Source organism: Palaemon carinicauda, chromosome 6, assembly GCF_036898095.1.
Source record: "Palaemon carinicauda isolate YSFRI2023 chromosome 6, ASM3689809v2, whole genome shotgun sequence".
Lineage (NCBI taxonomy): Eukaryota > Metazoa > Arthropoda > Malacostraca > Decapoda > Palaemonidae > Palaemon > Palaemon carinicauda.
In genome coordinates, this window is record NC_090730.1 from 13,190,477 (window position 1) to 13,208,203 (window position 17,727).

Sequence of the window (17,727 nt, forward strand, 5' to 3'; positions counted from 1 at the left end):
GCGTATGATAGAGTTGATAGGGAAGCAATGTGGAATGTAATGAGGTTATATGGAGTTGGTGGAAGGTTGTTGCAAGCAGTGAAAAGTTTCTACAAAGGTAGTAAAGCATGTGTTAGGATATGAAATGAAGTGAGTGATTGGTTTCCGGTGAGAGTGGGGCTGAGACAGGGATGTGTGATGTCGCCGTGGTTGTTTAACTTGTATGTTGATGGAGTGGTGAGAGAGGTGAATGCTCGAGTGCTTGGACGAGGATTAAAACTGGTAGACGAGAATGACCATGAATGGGAGGTAAATCAGTTGTTGTTTGCGGATGATACTGTACTGGTTGCAGACACGGACGATTAGTGACAGAATTTGGAAGAGTGTGTGAGAGAAGGAAGTTGAGAGTTAATGTGGGTAAGAGTAAGGTTATGAGATGTACGAGAAGGGAAGGTGGTGCAAGGTTGAATGTCATGTTGAATGGAGAGTTAGTTGAGGAGGTGCATCCGTTTAAGTACTTGGGGTCTGTTGTTGCAGCAAATGGTGGAGTGGAAGCAGATGTATGTCAGAGAGTGAATGAAGGTTGCAAAGTGTTGGGGGCAGTTAAGGGAGTAGTAAAAAATTGAGGGTTGGGCATGAATGTAAAGAGAGTTCTATATGAGAAAGTGATTGTACCAACTGTGATGTATGGATCGGAGTTGTGGGGAACGAAAGTGACGGAGAGACAGAAATTGATTGTTTGAGATGAAGTGTCTAAGGAGTATGGCTGGTGTATCTTTAGTAGATAGGGTTAGGAACGAAGTGGTGAGGGTGAGAACGGGTGTAAGAAATGAGTTAGCAGCTAGCGTGGATATGAATGTGTTGAGGTGGTTTGGCCATGTTGAGAGAATGGAAAATGGCTGTCTGCTAAAGAAGGTGATGAATGCAAGAGTTGATGGGAAAAGTACGAGAGGAAGGCCAAGGTTTGGGTGGATGGATGGAGTGAAGGAAGCTCTGGGTGATAGAAGGATAGATGTGAGCGAGGCAAGAGAGCGTGCTAGAAATAGGAATGAATGGCGAGCGATTGTGACGCAGTTCCGGTAGGCCCTGCTGCTGCCTCCGATGCCTTAGATGACCGCGGAGGTAGCAGCAGTAGGGGATTCAGCATTATGAAGCTTCATCTGTCGTGGATAATGTGGGAGGGTGGGCTGTGACACCCTAGCAGTACCAGCTGAACTCGGTTGAGTCCCTTGTTAGGCTGGGAGGAACGTAGAGAGTAGAGGTCCCCTTTTTGTTTTTGTTTCTTTGTTGATGTCGGCTACCCCCTAAAATTGGGGGAAGTGCCTTGGTATATGTATGTATGTATGTAAGTTGAAAAGTTCTGTAGGCATCTAACTCTTAACCCAGTAATCGAGATGGAGGTTCTGGGAAGGCAACGAAAGGGGAAACCAAAGAAGAGATGGAGAGACTGCATCAGGAGGATATGCGGGAAAAGAATGTAGATGATAACATGAATGATAGATTCAGCTGGGGAAGACTCAACAAAAACAGCGACCCCATACAAATGGGATAAAAATGGTGCAAAGAATAATAAGTGTTTGCTTCTGTGCTTAGTTTTGTCAAGGATTTATCTCTAGGAAGAGTTGTTGCAATAAAAATTCGAAAACATATTTCATTTTCGACCAGTTACATCAGCAGGGGAAGTATTGAAATGATTGTATTGATTATTTTGTATTACATAGATTTCATAATAACTTACCTATTATATCTTTAATTTAGAATGAAATTTGTCATTGAATCACAGCTTCAGGTGTGTTCATTCAGTTAATGCATATCAAATTCCAAGACTTTATTTTGTTTATTGTGTCAAATTATATACCTAATGCTCATGTGTGAATTTTTCTTTGAATTAAAACTTCTAATCATTTGGTTATGTTAATGTAGATTGAGGTCTCAAAATTTTTTAGTATCCCCTGACAAATTGTAACTAATACTCAGTGATTCTTGGTTAATGTTTTGAAAGTAGACAGAAAGGTAACCTTATAGTGAGGTTTTCCTTTGTATTTTCCATATTTTATTTGTTTAGGTATAAACTTAAGTAAGATTAAGTCATTGACTTGATTTGTGAGATGTAGTGTGTATGCATCACCTGGAAATATTTATTTTTTTACCTAGTTGTCATCAAGTCAATACTTCCAAATAATAATACTGTAGCTTGTTCTATTCAGAAGTAAGTGTGGAAATAAAAGATTTTAGTTTAAGAATCATATTTTAATTTAACTTTTCTATGGGCATATGGGAATGAAAGCTAAGAAACAAAAACTGTGGTTTGGTGTGTTTGGATTATTGCATAATTTTTATCGTGTTTCGTACTGTATTTGTATCTTTTCTTCTATACTGTTTTGTATCCGTTAGGGGCTTCTAATACTACATGGAGTTGGTGGGGTCTGATGAAAGGAAGCAAAAGGCCAGATGCAGGGTTTGCTGCTCAGGATCCCAGCTCAGCATTGCAAGATAAAGGAGGTAAAAGTTCATTTACTGCTTTATGTTACTCATACAAAAGGCTAATAATTAGACTTCTTTTAGTGCTTCAACTTTTTATGCTATATCTATCTATATACCAAGGCATTTCCCCCAATTTTGGGGGGTAGCCGACACCAACAATGAAACAAAACAAAAAGGGGACCTCTACTCTCTATGTTCCTTCAGCCTAATCAGGGACTCAACCGAGTTCAGCTGGTACTGCTAGGGTGCCACAGCCCAACCTCCCACATTTCCACCACAGATGAAGCTTCATAATGCTGACTCCCCTACTGCTGCTACCTCCGCGGTCATCTAAGGCCCCGGAGGAAGCAGCAGGGCCTACTGGAACTGCGTCACAATCGCTCGCCATTCATTCCTATTTCTAGCACGCTCTCTTGCCTCTCTCACATCTATCCTCCTATCACCCAGAGCTTTCTTCACACCATCCATCCACCCAAACCTCGGCCTTCCTCTTGTACTTCTCCCCTCAACTCTTGCATTCATCACCTTCTTTAGCAGACAACCATTTTCCATTCTCTCAACATGGCCAAACCACCTCAACACATTCATATCCACTCTAGCCGCTAACTCATTTCTTACACCCGTTCTCTCTCTCACCACTTCGTTCCTAACCCTATCTACTCGAGATACACCAGCCATACTTCTCAGACACTTCATCTCAAACACATTCAATTTCTGTCTCTCCATCACTTTCATTCCCCACGACTCCGATCCATACATCACAGTTGGTACAATCACTTTCTCATATAGAACTCTCTTTACATTCATGCCCAACCCTCTATTTTTTACTACTCCCTTAACTGCCCCCAAAACTTTGCAACCTTCATTCACTCTCTGACGTACATCTGCTTCCACTCCACCATTTGCTGCAACAACAGACCCCAAGTACTTAAACTGATCCACCTCCTCAAGTAACTCTCCATTCAACATGACATTCAACCTTGCACCACCTTCCCTTCTCGTACATCTCATAACCTTACTCTTACCCACATTAACTCTCAACTTCCTTCTCTCACACACCCTTCCAAATTCTGTCACTAGTCGGTCAAGCTTCTCTTCTGTGTCTGCTACCAGTACAGTATCATCCGCAAACAGCAACTGATTTACCTCCCATTCATGGTCATGCTATATGAACTGTCATAATTTTGTAAGGAAATAATGACAATAATCTTCCTTTTTTATGTTTTAATTTTATTAATAGTTGTTAAGTAGAATTAGTTCACACAAACTCCTGAACCTAATTAAAAGTTTTGGTCAATCGTAACATTCATTCTTACGGGGGACTTGGGTGTGAGATACCAATCAGATTATATTTGATGCTTAAGGAGAAATTCATTATATATTAATATAGTTTTTGTTCCATATATTCAATTAAGACCATGGCATGAAGTTCATGTAATGTTTAGTAAAATACCCAATTGTAAAATTATCCTCTTTGCTTGGTGAAGACTTCTTACAGGATGACCCCAAATATTGTCTTGAGACTTGGGAACCAAAAGTTAATTTTAGGCAGGGTAATCAACCAGCCTTTTGGGTGCAAAAGCTGACGATGCCATAAGACTTGAAAAAATATGTTTACAGTACTGTATATAAAATTAATCATATTTTTTTCATATAAACCTGCCTATTATACAGCGCCCTCATTCGCCAACCACATATCCAAAGACAAGTACATTATTACATCTTGTAGATGGGATATTCAGAAGCGCTAAAGGAGATAATTCAAATGCAGGTCTTTTGACAATCAGTTGGGGCTAATTGTTCAAGTATACGGCATGAAAAGCATCAAGAATGTGGGAGGTGGGCACTTCATGTGTGATTTATAATTTATTTTTATGAATTTCACATAAGGTTTATATTGCTTTATTTTTTAAGCTAGCTAAATTTTGTCGTTTATCCTGAAAAAGTGGTTTTGACAATGAAAACACTTATTTTAGGGAGGTGCTGTGTGGTCTCCAAGGACTTTTCTCTAAGTGGCTAGAACAGGGAATCCAATATGACATGAATACCTAACAAATGTTGTCTCCCCTGCTCTAGGGCCAGTCTTTCAACATGCAGAGCACAGACTCATGTGTATAAAAAAGACCTTCAAATTCAAGTCTTCGACACGGCACCTCCAATGCTGAAGTCATCTGGCTACTGGTAACACATCAGTACCATGTCAGCATCAAGAATTTCTACTATAGCTGGAGACAATGCTACCTGAAGATTAATCTGTGCCCAGCCACCATCTTTCAACTCCAAGTTAGAATCAATTGTCCTCCCCCCCCCTGCACAAGGCTAGTGAGGAGGGAGGTCCCTGGAGACCACACAGCACTTCTCCAAAAATAAGTTTTTCCTTTGTCAAAATCACTTTTGGGGTTAATGTGCTGTATGGTCTCCAAGAAATAGTAACAGAGCATTAACTGTAGTCTTGTTCACTATCGAGGACAACAGTCTGCCAACATACAACAGCTTCCACATGTTTGTATAGATACGAAGAAAAGCTAACAAGCCTGACTTACCTCATAAGGGAACATTCTGAAGAACACTGGATGCCGGTCATAATGCCTCTGATGAAGGACCTGGCTGAATTGGTCCTTCTTCTCTATGAAATCCCCCTGTAGGGGTCACGAATGAGCCAAGTACCAAACATGAATGTAGTACCTCCTGGATTGATTTCAGGTAGTTTTTAAGGAGTGTGACTCTTCCCCATTAAAACTATATTTTGGGGTTACCTCAAAATATATATACTTTTTTGTTTCAACTGATTATTTTTAGTTTAAAATATATTTGAAAGATGATTTAAATACAAAAAGTTGTACATTGGAAGTTTGCCTGTAGTATAATATCTAAACTAAGAGATTGTTTTTCTCTTTGGATAAGAACCTTGTTGCCACATCTACCAGTACTCTATTTTAAATACCTTACCTTATAAGACATGAATCAATAAATGGGTATTTTAAAGTTTTTTAAAAAATTTCTGAAAATAAATGTTTGCATATTGTGATTATAATTTCTTTTGTAAATAAAATGAAAAATCACATTAATATATGTAACAATTGTTTTGGAAGACACTGAGTTTTCTGATTACCTTTGACAGGCGATATACAGGTGGGGCAAGCCTATCAAACTATGTAGTTTAAAGGATTTATCTCTTAAGCTGCCCTCTAGATAAGCATCATCACTCAGTCTAGCTGAAAACTTGAGTGCCAATAATGTACGTGTTGATAACTTCCTTAACCTTAATTGGTGGGGCAAGGATAAAACTTAAAAAGTAGGTTCTCAATGTCTATTAGAGTAAATACACAAGATACGTGGGACACGAGGAAAGATAACTTATCAGCTAAGGGGACGAAGACGAACAGACTGCATCATGGGAACACAACAGATAGGTGTTGCCAATGCTGACTCAATGTTGCCATATCATATCAATAAAATTACAGGAATTAATCTAATGATATGCAACATCTGAAATAATGGTTGAAAGTACATAATACAGTTAATAATACGTACAATAATGGTAATCATGATAATGCAGTAAATGGTACATACAATAATAATAATCATGACAATACTGGTACATGTGAAATGTGTCTTTTCATGTACCTACAAATAAGAGTGACTTTTTGTTTTTGGCTAATCAGAAAAATAGTCAGTAATGAAATTGAAGCGGTTTAGAGTTTACAGGTTAGGATTTATACAGTCAATTTAATGAGGTACCCTCCAAATACTGTATTGCCTCACTGGGAGATGGCTGAAGACTTAATTAAGAGGGGGACAATTTAAAGGTCACAAGAGAACTGGCAACAAGGTTTTTCTCAAGGAGATAAGCAATCTATAAACTTAGATCTGTCAAACTGGCATTTAATTGTTTTTATGTATTTTATCAATATATAGAAGTCACTTTTAAAGGCAACTGTATTGATTTTAGGTAATAGATTTCCCTATGTTTTCATATTTGAATAACAAAAATTGGTCAATATTAAAAGAGTAGATGTGATTTCTCCAAAATTTTATATTTTTTAGAAATCAGACAAGTATTTTGTCCCATGGGACCAAGTTACAGCCCCTTGCCACTTAGTTTGGGTTTTTCTGGTTACACCAGTAACCAGACAAGACAGGAATGTATGGCACTGTATACTCTCTGTTCCCCAGTTGATGGAGGAGCTCCAGCACCCTCTATCACCCTTCCTACCTAGATGATGTACTCCTGCCACTCCCTCAGTTTGTAATACAGTACTTCAATAGAAAGAACTGAGTGGATGGCAACACTCGAGGCTGTCAGAAGACAGAGTTGGGAGTGAAGGAACCTTTTTCCTTTGCCTTCTGGCACAAGACTTTGGCTGTCCCTCAACCCCAATCTGCAGAGGGAAGAGTATGTGCCCCTTTTTTCATTACTGCCAGAATTAGTGCCATGGATTCCTCCCCCCTGTTGTTGGCCTTCCTGGACCTCTTTCAGCCCTGGTTATATGGCTGGTTCTGTCCTTGGGGTAGAGTTATCGTATTCATGTGGATTAAATCTCCGGAGCAATCTGCTGTACCCTCTATACCGGCCAGGTAGCAGTTTTTTCCAACTTGTGACCTAAAAATCTGACGTTCTTTGGTTAGTTGCTGAATCCCGTTAAAGAAATCTAGCTAAAATTAATACATAGTACAAATTATGGGGCATGAAGCTGAATCCTAACAAAACTCTTAAGTATGATTGTAAATAGGTCGAGGACAGTGGCTCTTCAACATCCAGAGCTCAGTCGCTCTTCAACATCCAGAGCTCAGTATTGATAATGTTTATTTAAGTCAGAGTGACTTAAAATTTTAGGTGTGATTCTTGACAGCAAATTCACTTTGAGAAACTCATTAGGTCTGTCTTGTCTTCAGTTGCAAAAAAAGTGGCTTATTGAGAAAGTCTTGTAAGATTTTAAGTGGTCAATCTATCATAAAGAAGTGTTTAATTCTTTCATTCTACCTTGTTTCGAGTATTGTTCTCCTGTCTGGTGTTCAGCTGCTGATTCCTATCTTAATTTGTAGGACAGTAACTTACAGTATATTAAATTTCTTATTCCTTATCTAGATGTTAATCTGTAGCACCATCGTGTTGCATAAGATTTTTCATAATTTTGACCATCCTTTACATTCATATCTTCCAGGACCATATCATTCTGTTGTAACACTAGATATGCAGTTAATTCTAATAGTCACGCCTTCTCTATCATGAGGTGCAATACTACACAGTATTCTAGAAGTTTTATTCCAGCTGTGACCAAGTTGTGGAATGATTTTCCTCAACATCTGGATCTCAGTATTGATAATGTTTCTTTAAATTTGTATGACTCTTAAAATTCTAGGTGTGATTCTCGACAGCAAATTTACTTTTGAGAAGCACATTAGGTCTGTGTCTTCTTCAATTGCACAAAAAAATGGCTTATTGAGAAAGTCTTTTAAGATTTTTGGTGATCAATCTATTCTGAAGTGTTATAATTCTTTCATTTTACCTTGTTTTGAGTATTGTTCTCCTGTCTGGTGTTCAGCTGCTGATTCTCATCTTAATTTGTTGGACAGAAACTTACGGTCTATTAAATTTCTTATTCCTGATCTAGATATTAATCTTTGGCACCGTCATTCAATTAGTTCATTATGCATGTTGCTTAAGATTTTTCATAACTCTGACCATCCTTTACATTCAGATCTCCGTGGACAATTCTATCCTGTTCGTAATACTAGGCAGGCAGTTAATTCTAATAGCCAGGCCCTCTCCATCATGAGGCTCAATACTACACAGTATTCTAGAAGTTTTATTCCAGCTGTTACCAAGTTGTGGAATGATCTTCCTAATCAGATAGTTGAATCAGTAGAACTTCAAAAGTTCAAAGTTGGAGCAAATGTTTTTATGTTGACCAGGCTGACATGAGTCTTTTTATAGTTTATATATGACATATCTGTTTTTGACGTTGTTAATGATTTATATAAAACAAATCTGTTTTAACGTTGTTACGGTTTTACAATGATTTATTGTTAACTTGTTCTCATCATATATTTATTTCCTTATTTCCTTTCCTCACTGGGCTATTTTTCCCTATTGGAGCCCTTGGGCTTATAGCATCTTGCTTTTCCAACTAGGGTTGTAGCTTGGCTAATAACAACAACAACAACAACAACTACTAACCCAGCTCCCACACGGGACAGGAAGCATCTTTTCTATGGTAATGTATAAATGTTAAGTCTAGAATAAAGGGTATAGCAACTGGATAATCATTTTTTTTTCTTCCCCTTTAAGGAACAAAGCAATTGAAGCGTTACTCTCTGGATCTGACTTGTTATTAGTAAGCTAATCATCTTAGCTCCATTCTTTAGAATCTAGAGAAGTATTCTCCCCATCCTCCCTAATAAGGGGGAGATAGTGGAATTTATACTGAACCCTTGATCATCATGCACAAGGTATATTATTCTGGACTGCTATCCCCTTCAGAAGGGATTCCTCCTTTGACCATGTACCAATCTACATAGACAAGCAAAGACCCTATCAGTATTCAGCTCTATGATAGACAGGCAGGTGTCTTGAGTTCTCTCTTTTGCTCCCTTACTGGATCAGGTAGATTGACGCTTCCGAATTCATTGGCTATTCAAGGTCCGCTGAAGACGCTCCCCTATTTTAAAGAACCCAGGTTTTTGTAGCTATGAAAAGTACAGATTACTTTTAAAATATGCTATGTTACATGCTTGGTAATCAAATTTTTAACCAAAGTTTTGTATTTAGAAATATTGTTTTTAATAGGTAAACTTTTGAATTGATAGATGTTCAGTTTTTCAGTACAGTACTTTGCATTTGAGAATAAATAAATTTTTTCAGTTATTTATACAAAAAGAATACTCATTACTGTGCCCAGCCTTATCCATAATTTTAAGATAAATATAGTTTTATGTAAGTTCCTTAAGCAATGAAACTTAAGTCACATATCAAATACAAGAGGTATTAGAAAATCTGTATTGAACCTTGGTAATGAACTTCAGTGTTAATCTTAAACTATTTTTTTGTAAGTACTGTACTGATAATTTATTTCAGGTTTGGCTGAGCGAACTGATTTTGTTTTGAGGGAAGGCAGCATGGAAAGTAGCTATATCTCGGCTGTTACCTCACACACAGCGTATTGGACAAATTATGATGTCTCACATTTCATACTTAGCATTTTATACCCAGATGTAATGCCTACATCAGGAAAACCAGACATTTTAAAGTCATGAGGTGACTAGGCTGTGAAGAACTAATAATGGTTGTGAGTTAATGTAAGTAATTTTAGACATAATGGAAATTAAATAATATCTTTTGTTTTCATTCTTTATCAGACTAGTAAGATGGGTTTTCTCTAAAGATGTGTGCTTTTGAAGGAAATGTAGGCTTCATATTTATTTTTGTGTAGAAAGTTCTCTCAAAGTCAGTAAAGTGCCTATTTATGTAGACCCCTAATTTCTCAGTCATCAACTGTTCTTAATGATTTGGGTGGTGGTAAACAAATTCTGTGTCATCAAACTGCAGAATAACTCGGGATGTCCCCTTATTGGCATGAGAGGGAATGGTTTTTGTTTATGTGGCCTTTGCTGTCATATTGCCCAAGAAGGTTTTCTCCCAGGACCAATTTACGAGCCTCTGCTTAGGCCCCACGTGCTTCAGCTAACTGAATGGAGATTGTCCACCATATCTTCAGAGAAACATGGTTTTCTAGGCCCTCTAGACCCTATTTTAGCCTCCAAGAAACATTCTACCAGTATTCTGTATCCAAGACAGTGGCATGTATAATTTGGTTGGTGCAAATCCAGGAAAGCATTGGTGACTAGGAATAATTTGGAAAATATTGTTAAGTTTGTATATTTTATTTGAAAAGAAAATTTATATATCTGCTATTAAGGGTTATAGGTCCAAGCGTTATACCATTCTCAAACATCTTGGATTGGATTTATCAGCTTTGAGTATTATTGATGTTCTTAGATCTTTTACTGTTGAGAAACCTCTGGTTATCAGGTCAGTTCATTTGAATTTGGATGTGTTGTTACAGTATTTGAAAAGTCCATGTTTTGAGCCTTAGGAAGACTGTTACGATCTTAAAATTGTTACAGGTTCTTTTAATAAGTAAAATAAATGTCAACCACAACCTCTAAAACATGGGAAATGAATATAAAAAGAAACACACGAAAAAACACAACACGTGTATTCACAAACTTACAAAGAAAACTAATGTTACTTCTTTGGTTACTTAAACTGACAAATCAAATCAATCAAAACACCAATAGAAAAGGGGAACAATCAGTAAGGTAGAAATACCTGAGGAATAGTTTTCTGCAGATGCTGAGACGATACTGGTACGGAGACTTCAGGCTTGAGAACGTTGCAGAAGGGCGACTGAAGTTCAGATGAAACTTGCACGATGACTGGATTCGTAGACGTCACAAAAAGGGTGACATCAAGAAGGGACATCAGAGGTGGTCTTCCAAGAATTCGATGATACTGTTGAACTAAGGCAGGCTGCAGGCGGTGTTGGCTGCTATTCGTCACAAGCAGGAAGGGCTGGCTGCTTCAATTTGTCTCTTCTTCTCGGCCATAACAGGATTTTTTGGAGATAGGCTTTTGTTGTCTGAAGGGAAGGTTAGAATCTGGCTCTTATCAGACTTCTGGTCTTCTCTGTTTCTTATCTCGTTAGGGCTTGGATCTTATCTGCTTCGAACATAGTTCCTCTCTTGTCTCATGTCCTGTCCTATCTCTCTTGGACAGTCTCTTCTTGAAGTTTATATACCCATGTATGGGCGAAGTTAATTACAGTGGGCAGTGGTCATTTCCATAGAAGGCGTTCTTTTTAACAATGCTGCATCTCTATTGGCTTCCTCAAAAATGGCCACTTCGATCACGCCAAGGAAGCTTCTAGAAATTTCTGATGCAATCTGGACCATGTGTTAAGTCGTAACAAAAGGGCAGCACGTGTCCTTCCATGATGTCATACAGTAATCCCTCGCCATTTCGCGGCTCAAGTTTCGCGGCCTCAGTGCATCGCGGATTTTCAAAAATATTCATCAAAAATTAGAAAAAATGGTGCGAAAGTTACGCGGGTGCTAGGAGAAGGCAGGGAGAGTACAGTAGAACATCAGGTATCAACACGGAGATGGCGTGCAACTCAAAATCCACCTCTCTGATTCGCTGGCCATCTCGGCCCCAGAATTGTGCAAGCTGATTGACCGAGACGCTTTACCCAGCATCTCTCCCTGCTGTGCGCCCTGCGAAGGGAGACCACATTCATTGTTCTCTCTCGCTTCACTTGTGTTGCTTAGTCTTGCCGCGTGGAACTTTTAGCTGTTTTCCTGTGCTTTTTTAGTGTAAAATACTGCTTGTGACGCCCTTGAAAATGGCTCCTAAATGTCCTCTACCCTCTACATCCTCTAGTGAACCCAAGAAGAAGAGAAAATTATGACGGTGAACGAGAAAGGGAAATTATTGGATATGCTTAGGCAGGCAGTAGTTATGCGTCTGTTGCCCGCATTTTCGGAATGAGTGAATTGACGGTTCGCTACGTAAAAAAAGATGAAATGAAAATACGTAAAACTGCCTCAATAACGTCTCCAAAGACACTAAGCGCATTGTGACTCCTCGTAATAAGACGATTGTGCAAATGGAGAATGTGTTATCAATGTGGATATCGGACTGTTGGGAAAAGAAGGTTAGTCTCGGTACCAACATGATTCGAACCAAAGCCAAAACCCTGTATGATAGCCTAGTTCTTGAAGAAAAATTGAACGAAGATGACGAAGAAGATGATCCTGCCCCACGAGAAAAACGTGGTTTTGTTGCCAGCAAGGGCTGGTTCGAGAAATTCAAGAGGAGGTTTGGCCTTCGCAGCGTTCCTTTGTATGTGGAGGCCGCCTCGGCAGACCGAGAGGAAGCTCTTCGTGACATCGAGGACGAGTTCCCGAAATTAACTAAAGAAGGTGGCTATCTCATGGAGCAGGTGTTCAATATGGATGAGACTTGCCTCTTCTGGAAGAGGATGCCGTCTCGGACGTTCCTTTAGAAGGACGAAGTAAAGAAGCCAGGGTTCATGGCCCACAAAGATCGCGTCACTCTTCTCATGTGCGGGAATGCCGTGGGCTTCATGCTCAAGCCCGGCTTAATATACAAGTCATTGAATCCTCGGGCTTTGAAAAACAAAAACAAAGCCTTGCTGCCCGTCTACAGGGTGAGTAATAAAAAGGCATGGATAACCATAGCCCTCACACTCGACTGGTTCGTGAACTGCTTTATCCCACGGGTGAAACTGTACCTCGCGGAGAATGGGCTGCCCTTTAAGGTCCTCCTCTTGATGGACTGTGCAGGAGGACATGCAACGGATCTCCATTATGACGGGGTCCAAGTGGAGTTCCTGCCCCCCAACACCACTTCCCTCATGCAACCAATGGATCAGGGGGTCATTCGGGCCTTCAAGGCCCTCTACACGAGGTCCACGATGGAGGGCCTCATCTCCATTGACGAAGGCGACGAGGACTTCAGCCTCAAGAGATATTGGCGGGAATATAACATTGCAGTGTGCCTGGCCACCATTCAGAAAGCTCTTAATGAGATGAAACAGCAAACATTGAATGCAAGTTGGAGAAAATTGTGGCCAGACGTTGTTCATAACTATGAGGGATTTACGCCAGACGAAGTTCACCACTCCGCTGTAGATAAGGCTGTGAGGCTGGCACGGTTAGTAGCCAATGAAGGTTTCTCTGACATGATGATAGATGACGTCAACTCACTGATCGAGTACCACTCGGAGCCCCTAACCGACGAGGATCTTGTCGAAATGACAAGATCAGCGAATGAGGAAGAAGAAGAGGCAGCAAACGTCGGCGACGACGACGAAGCTGAAGAACGTGGCCTTATCTTGGACAATCTGCAAGAGCTATGTAACAAAGGGCGCAGGAAATCGACGTTATGATGGTCAGAGCCATCGAATTTAGTAACCGTATTGACGGTGTAATGGTGTTGTACAAGAGTATCTTTGCTCAGAAGAAAAAACGTCAATAACTTCCCATCACGATGTTCCTAGTGTGCCGAAGACCTTCTGCAGAAACATCAGATACTCCTCCTTCTGCCTCTCCGGCTTCCCATTAACCTGTGCAGTAAATCATCTTCATCCTCTTCACCTCCATGATACTGCACGGGTGTTTCATCGTCATTTATCAAGATCGTCGTTGTTAGAGGTGAGTTACGTATTTGGTTATAAGAATAAGAGTTCTAAAAACATATCTACCGTATATACATGTACACTATTTATATCTACATATGTATGTAGATGTACACTTACACTTTATTTATACATACATACATATACCAAGGCACTTACCACAATTTTGGGGGGTAGCTGACATCAAACAAATGAAACAAAAAAGGGGACCTCTCCTCTCTACGTTCCTCCCAGCCTAACAAGGGACTCAACTGAGTTGGGCTGGTACTGCTGGGGTGCCACAGCCCACCCTCCCCTGTTATCCACCACAGATGAAGCTTCATAACGCTGAATACCGTACTGCTGCTACCTCCGCTGTCATCCAAGGCACCGGAGGAAGCAGCAGGGCCTACCGGAACTGCGTCACAATCGCTCGCCATTCATTCCTATTTCTAGCACGCTCTCTTGCCTCTCTCACATCTATCCTCTTATCACCCAGAGCTTCCTTCACTCTATCCATCCACCCAAACCTTGGGCTTCCTCTTGTACTTCTCCCATCAACTCTTGCATTCATCACCTTCTTTATCAGACAGCCATTTTCCATTCTCTCACCATGGACAAACCACCTCAACACATTCATATCCATGCTAGTTGCTAACTTATTTCTTACACCCGTTCTCACCCTCACTACTTCGTTCCTAGCCCTATCTACTCGAGATACACCAGCCATACTCCGTAGACACTTCATCTCAAACACATTCAATTTCTATCTCTCCGTCACTTTCATTCCCCACAACTCCGATCCGTACATCACAGTTGGTACAATCACTTTCTCATACAGAAGTCTCTTTACATTCATGCCCAACCCTCTATTTTTTACTACTCCCTTAACTGCCCCCAACACTTTGCATCCTTCATTCACTCTCTGACGTACATCTGCTTCCACTCGACGATTTGCTGCAACAACAGACCGCAAGTACTTAAACTGATCCACCTCCTCAAGTAACTCTCCATTCAACATGACATTCAACCTCGCACCATCTTCCCTTCTCGTTCATCTCATAACCTTACTCTTACCCACATTAACTCTCAACTTCCTTCTCTCACACACCCTTCCAAATTCTGTCACTAATCAGCCAAGCTTCTCTTAGGCATCTGCAACCAGTACAGTATCATCCACAAACAACAACTGATTTACCTCCCATTCATGGTATTTCGTCTACTAGTTTCAATCCTCATCAAAGCACTCGAGCATTCACCTCTCTCACCACTCTATCAATATACAAGTTAAACAACCACAGCCACATCACACATCCCTGTCTCAGCCCCACTCTCACCGGAAACCAATCACTCACTTCATTTCCTATCCTAACACATGCTTTACCACCTTTTTAGAAACTTTTCACTGCTTGCAACAACCTTCCACCAACTCCATATAACCTCATCACATTCCACTTTGCTTCCCTATGAACTCTCTCATATGCTTTCTCCAGATCCATAAACGCAACATACACCTCCTTACCTTTTGCTAAATATTTCTCGCATATCTGCCTAAATGTAAAAATCTGATTCATACAACCCCTACCTCTTTTAAAACCACCCTGTACTTTTAAGATTGCATTCGCTGTTTTATCCTCAATCCTATTAATCAGTACTCTACCATACAGTTTTCCAACTACACTCAACAAACTAATACCTCTTGAATTACAACACTCATGCACATCTCCCTTACCCATATATAGTGGTACAATACATGCACAAACCCAATCTACTGGTACCATTGACAATACAAAACACATATTAAACAATCTCACCAACCATTCAAGTACAGTCACACCCCCTTCCTTCAACATCTCAGCTCTCACACCATCCATACCAGATGCTTTTCCTACTCTCGTTTCCTCTAGTGCTCTCGTCACTTCCTCTTTTGTAATCTCTCTCTCATTCTCATCTCCCATCACCGGCACCTGAACACCTGCAACAGCAATTATATCTGCCTCCCTATTATCCTCAACATTCAGTAAACTTTCAAAATATTCCGCCCACCTTTTCCTTGCCTCCTCTCCTTTTAACAACCTTCCATTTCCATCTTTCACTGTCTCTTCAATTTTTGAGCTAGCCTTCCTTACTCTCTCCACTTCTTTCCAAAACTTCTTATTCTCTTCATATGAAAGACCCAATCTCAGACCCCACCTCAGGTCAGCTGCCCTCTTTGCCTCGCTTACCTTGCACTTTACCTCCACATTTTCTCTATATTTTTCATACTTCTCTACACTATTACTTCAAAAGCCCTCTTTTTGTCTTCCACTTTTACCTTCACTCCTTCATTCCACCATTCACTGCCCTTCCTCATGCTACCTCCAACAAACTTCTTGCCACACACGTCACTTGCAATCCCAACAAAATTTTCTTTTACTAACTTCCACTTCTCCTCTAAATTACCAGTTTCTCTTACTTTCACTTCATCATATGCCATTTTCAACCTTTCTTGATGTTTACATTTTACCCCCGGTTTTATTAGCACTTCAACCCTCACTAGCTCCCTTTTACATCCTCCTACACTATTCCCCCACTCTTTTGCTACAACTAATTTTCCTTCCACCAAAAAATTATTAGACATACCATTAGCCATACCCCTAAACACGTGCACGTCTTTCAATCTTCCAAACATTCTTTTAGTTATCAACACATTATCCATTAATGCCCTTTCTACCACTCTTCCATTTGCCACTCTTACCCATGTATATTTGTTTTTATCTTTCTCTTTGAAAAAGCTAGAACTTATCACCATCTCTTGCTCAACACACATATCTACCAGTCTCTCACCACTCACATTTTCACCTGGTACGCCATACTTCCCAATAACACCTACCTCTCCAGCGCCCACTCTAGTATTTAAGTCACCCATGACAAGTACATAATTCCTTCTACCCAGTCCTTCTACACACCTAATTAATTCATTCCAGAGATCATTCCGTTCTTCTTCACTTTTCTCACAACCTGGGCCATACACACTGACAAAAGCCCAACATTCCCTACCCAACCTAACCCTTACCCACATTAACCTAGATGATATCTCCTTCCATTCCACTACTTTACCTGTCATCCATTCACTCAGCAATAAAGCCACACCCTCTCTTGCTCTTCCCCTTTCAATCCCAGACACTCTACCAGACATTTCATCAAACATCACTTCACCCTTCCCTTTTATCTTTGTCTCACACAAGGCCAATATATCCATCCTTCTATTCCTAAACATACTTCCAATCTCACATCTTTTACTCTATTGTACTACATCCATGCACATTCAAACACAACAAAACTAGAGTGCGGGGAGCAGTCACTCTCCTCCCAGCTCCACCTCTTTGATGTCTCACAAGATTGTAAATATAGGAGAGGGGGTTCCCAGCCCCCTCATCCCGTCCTTAGTCACCTCTTACGACACGCAGGGATACGTTGGCGCTATTCTAATTGTTTTTCTGCCCCCGAGGCCATAAAAACGATATTTACTGTATATATTTATATATTATTCATGTATAAATATAAATGTACATACAGTATACGTAATGTATTGAATACCGTATTTATATTACAGTATTTATACAATTCAGTACAGTACTTTATTTTATGTACAGTATATAATTTATATTATCAATATTTATTTACATGATTCTTTAATGTTCTAATGATAACATATGCATTTATAGGGTTAATATACACTTATTATTATTATATATACATGTACATGTACACAAAAAATGTACGTATTCCAAAAATAGGGAGGGAACTTACTTCGTGGTTTTTCACCTATCGCGGTTGGTTCTGGTCCCCATTAACCGCGATATGTGAGGGATTACTGTATATCATAAACATGGATTTCCTTGAGTCTTGGTTTCTCAAAATATGCTGACTCCACTAATTAAGATGATGACATCTTGGTCAAAACAGGACAGTTCCCTTATCATGGCAGGCGCTCTCGGCGAGGCTTGGTTTACTTCCAAAATGCTGACGACAGTGAAGTGATGACAGGTTTGCCCAAACAGGGCTGTAGTCGAATCTTGTC

General features: G+C 39.9%; 1 protein-coding gene across 1 annotated transcript in view; it reads left to right on the forward strand.

Moving 5' to 3' along the window:
* The window catches only part of LOC137642429 (phospholipase DDHD1-like), a 117,131-nt gene that overhangs the window by 75,149 nt on the left and 24,255 nt on the right, over positions 1 to 17,727 (forward strand). The window contains exons 10-11 of the mRNA XM_068374977.1: positions 2,374 to 2,481; positions 9,542 to 9,762. Coding sequence (XP_068231078.1) covers positions 2,374 to 2,481; positions 9,542 to 9,720 — 287 coding nt within the window. The 3' untranslated portion in view covers positions 9,721 to 9,762. The remainder of the gene's footprint in view (positions 1 to 2,373; positions 2,482 to 9,541; positions 9,763 to 17,727) is intronic.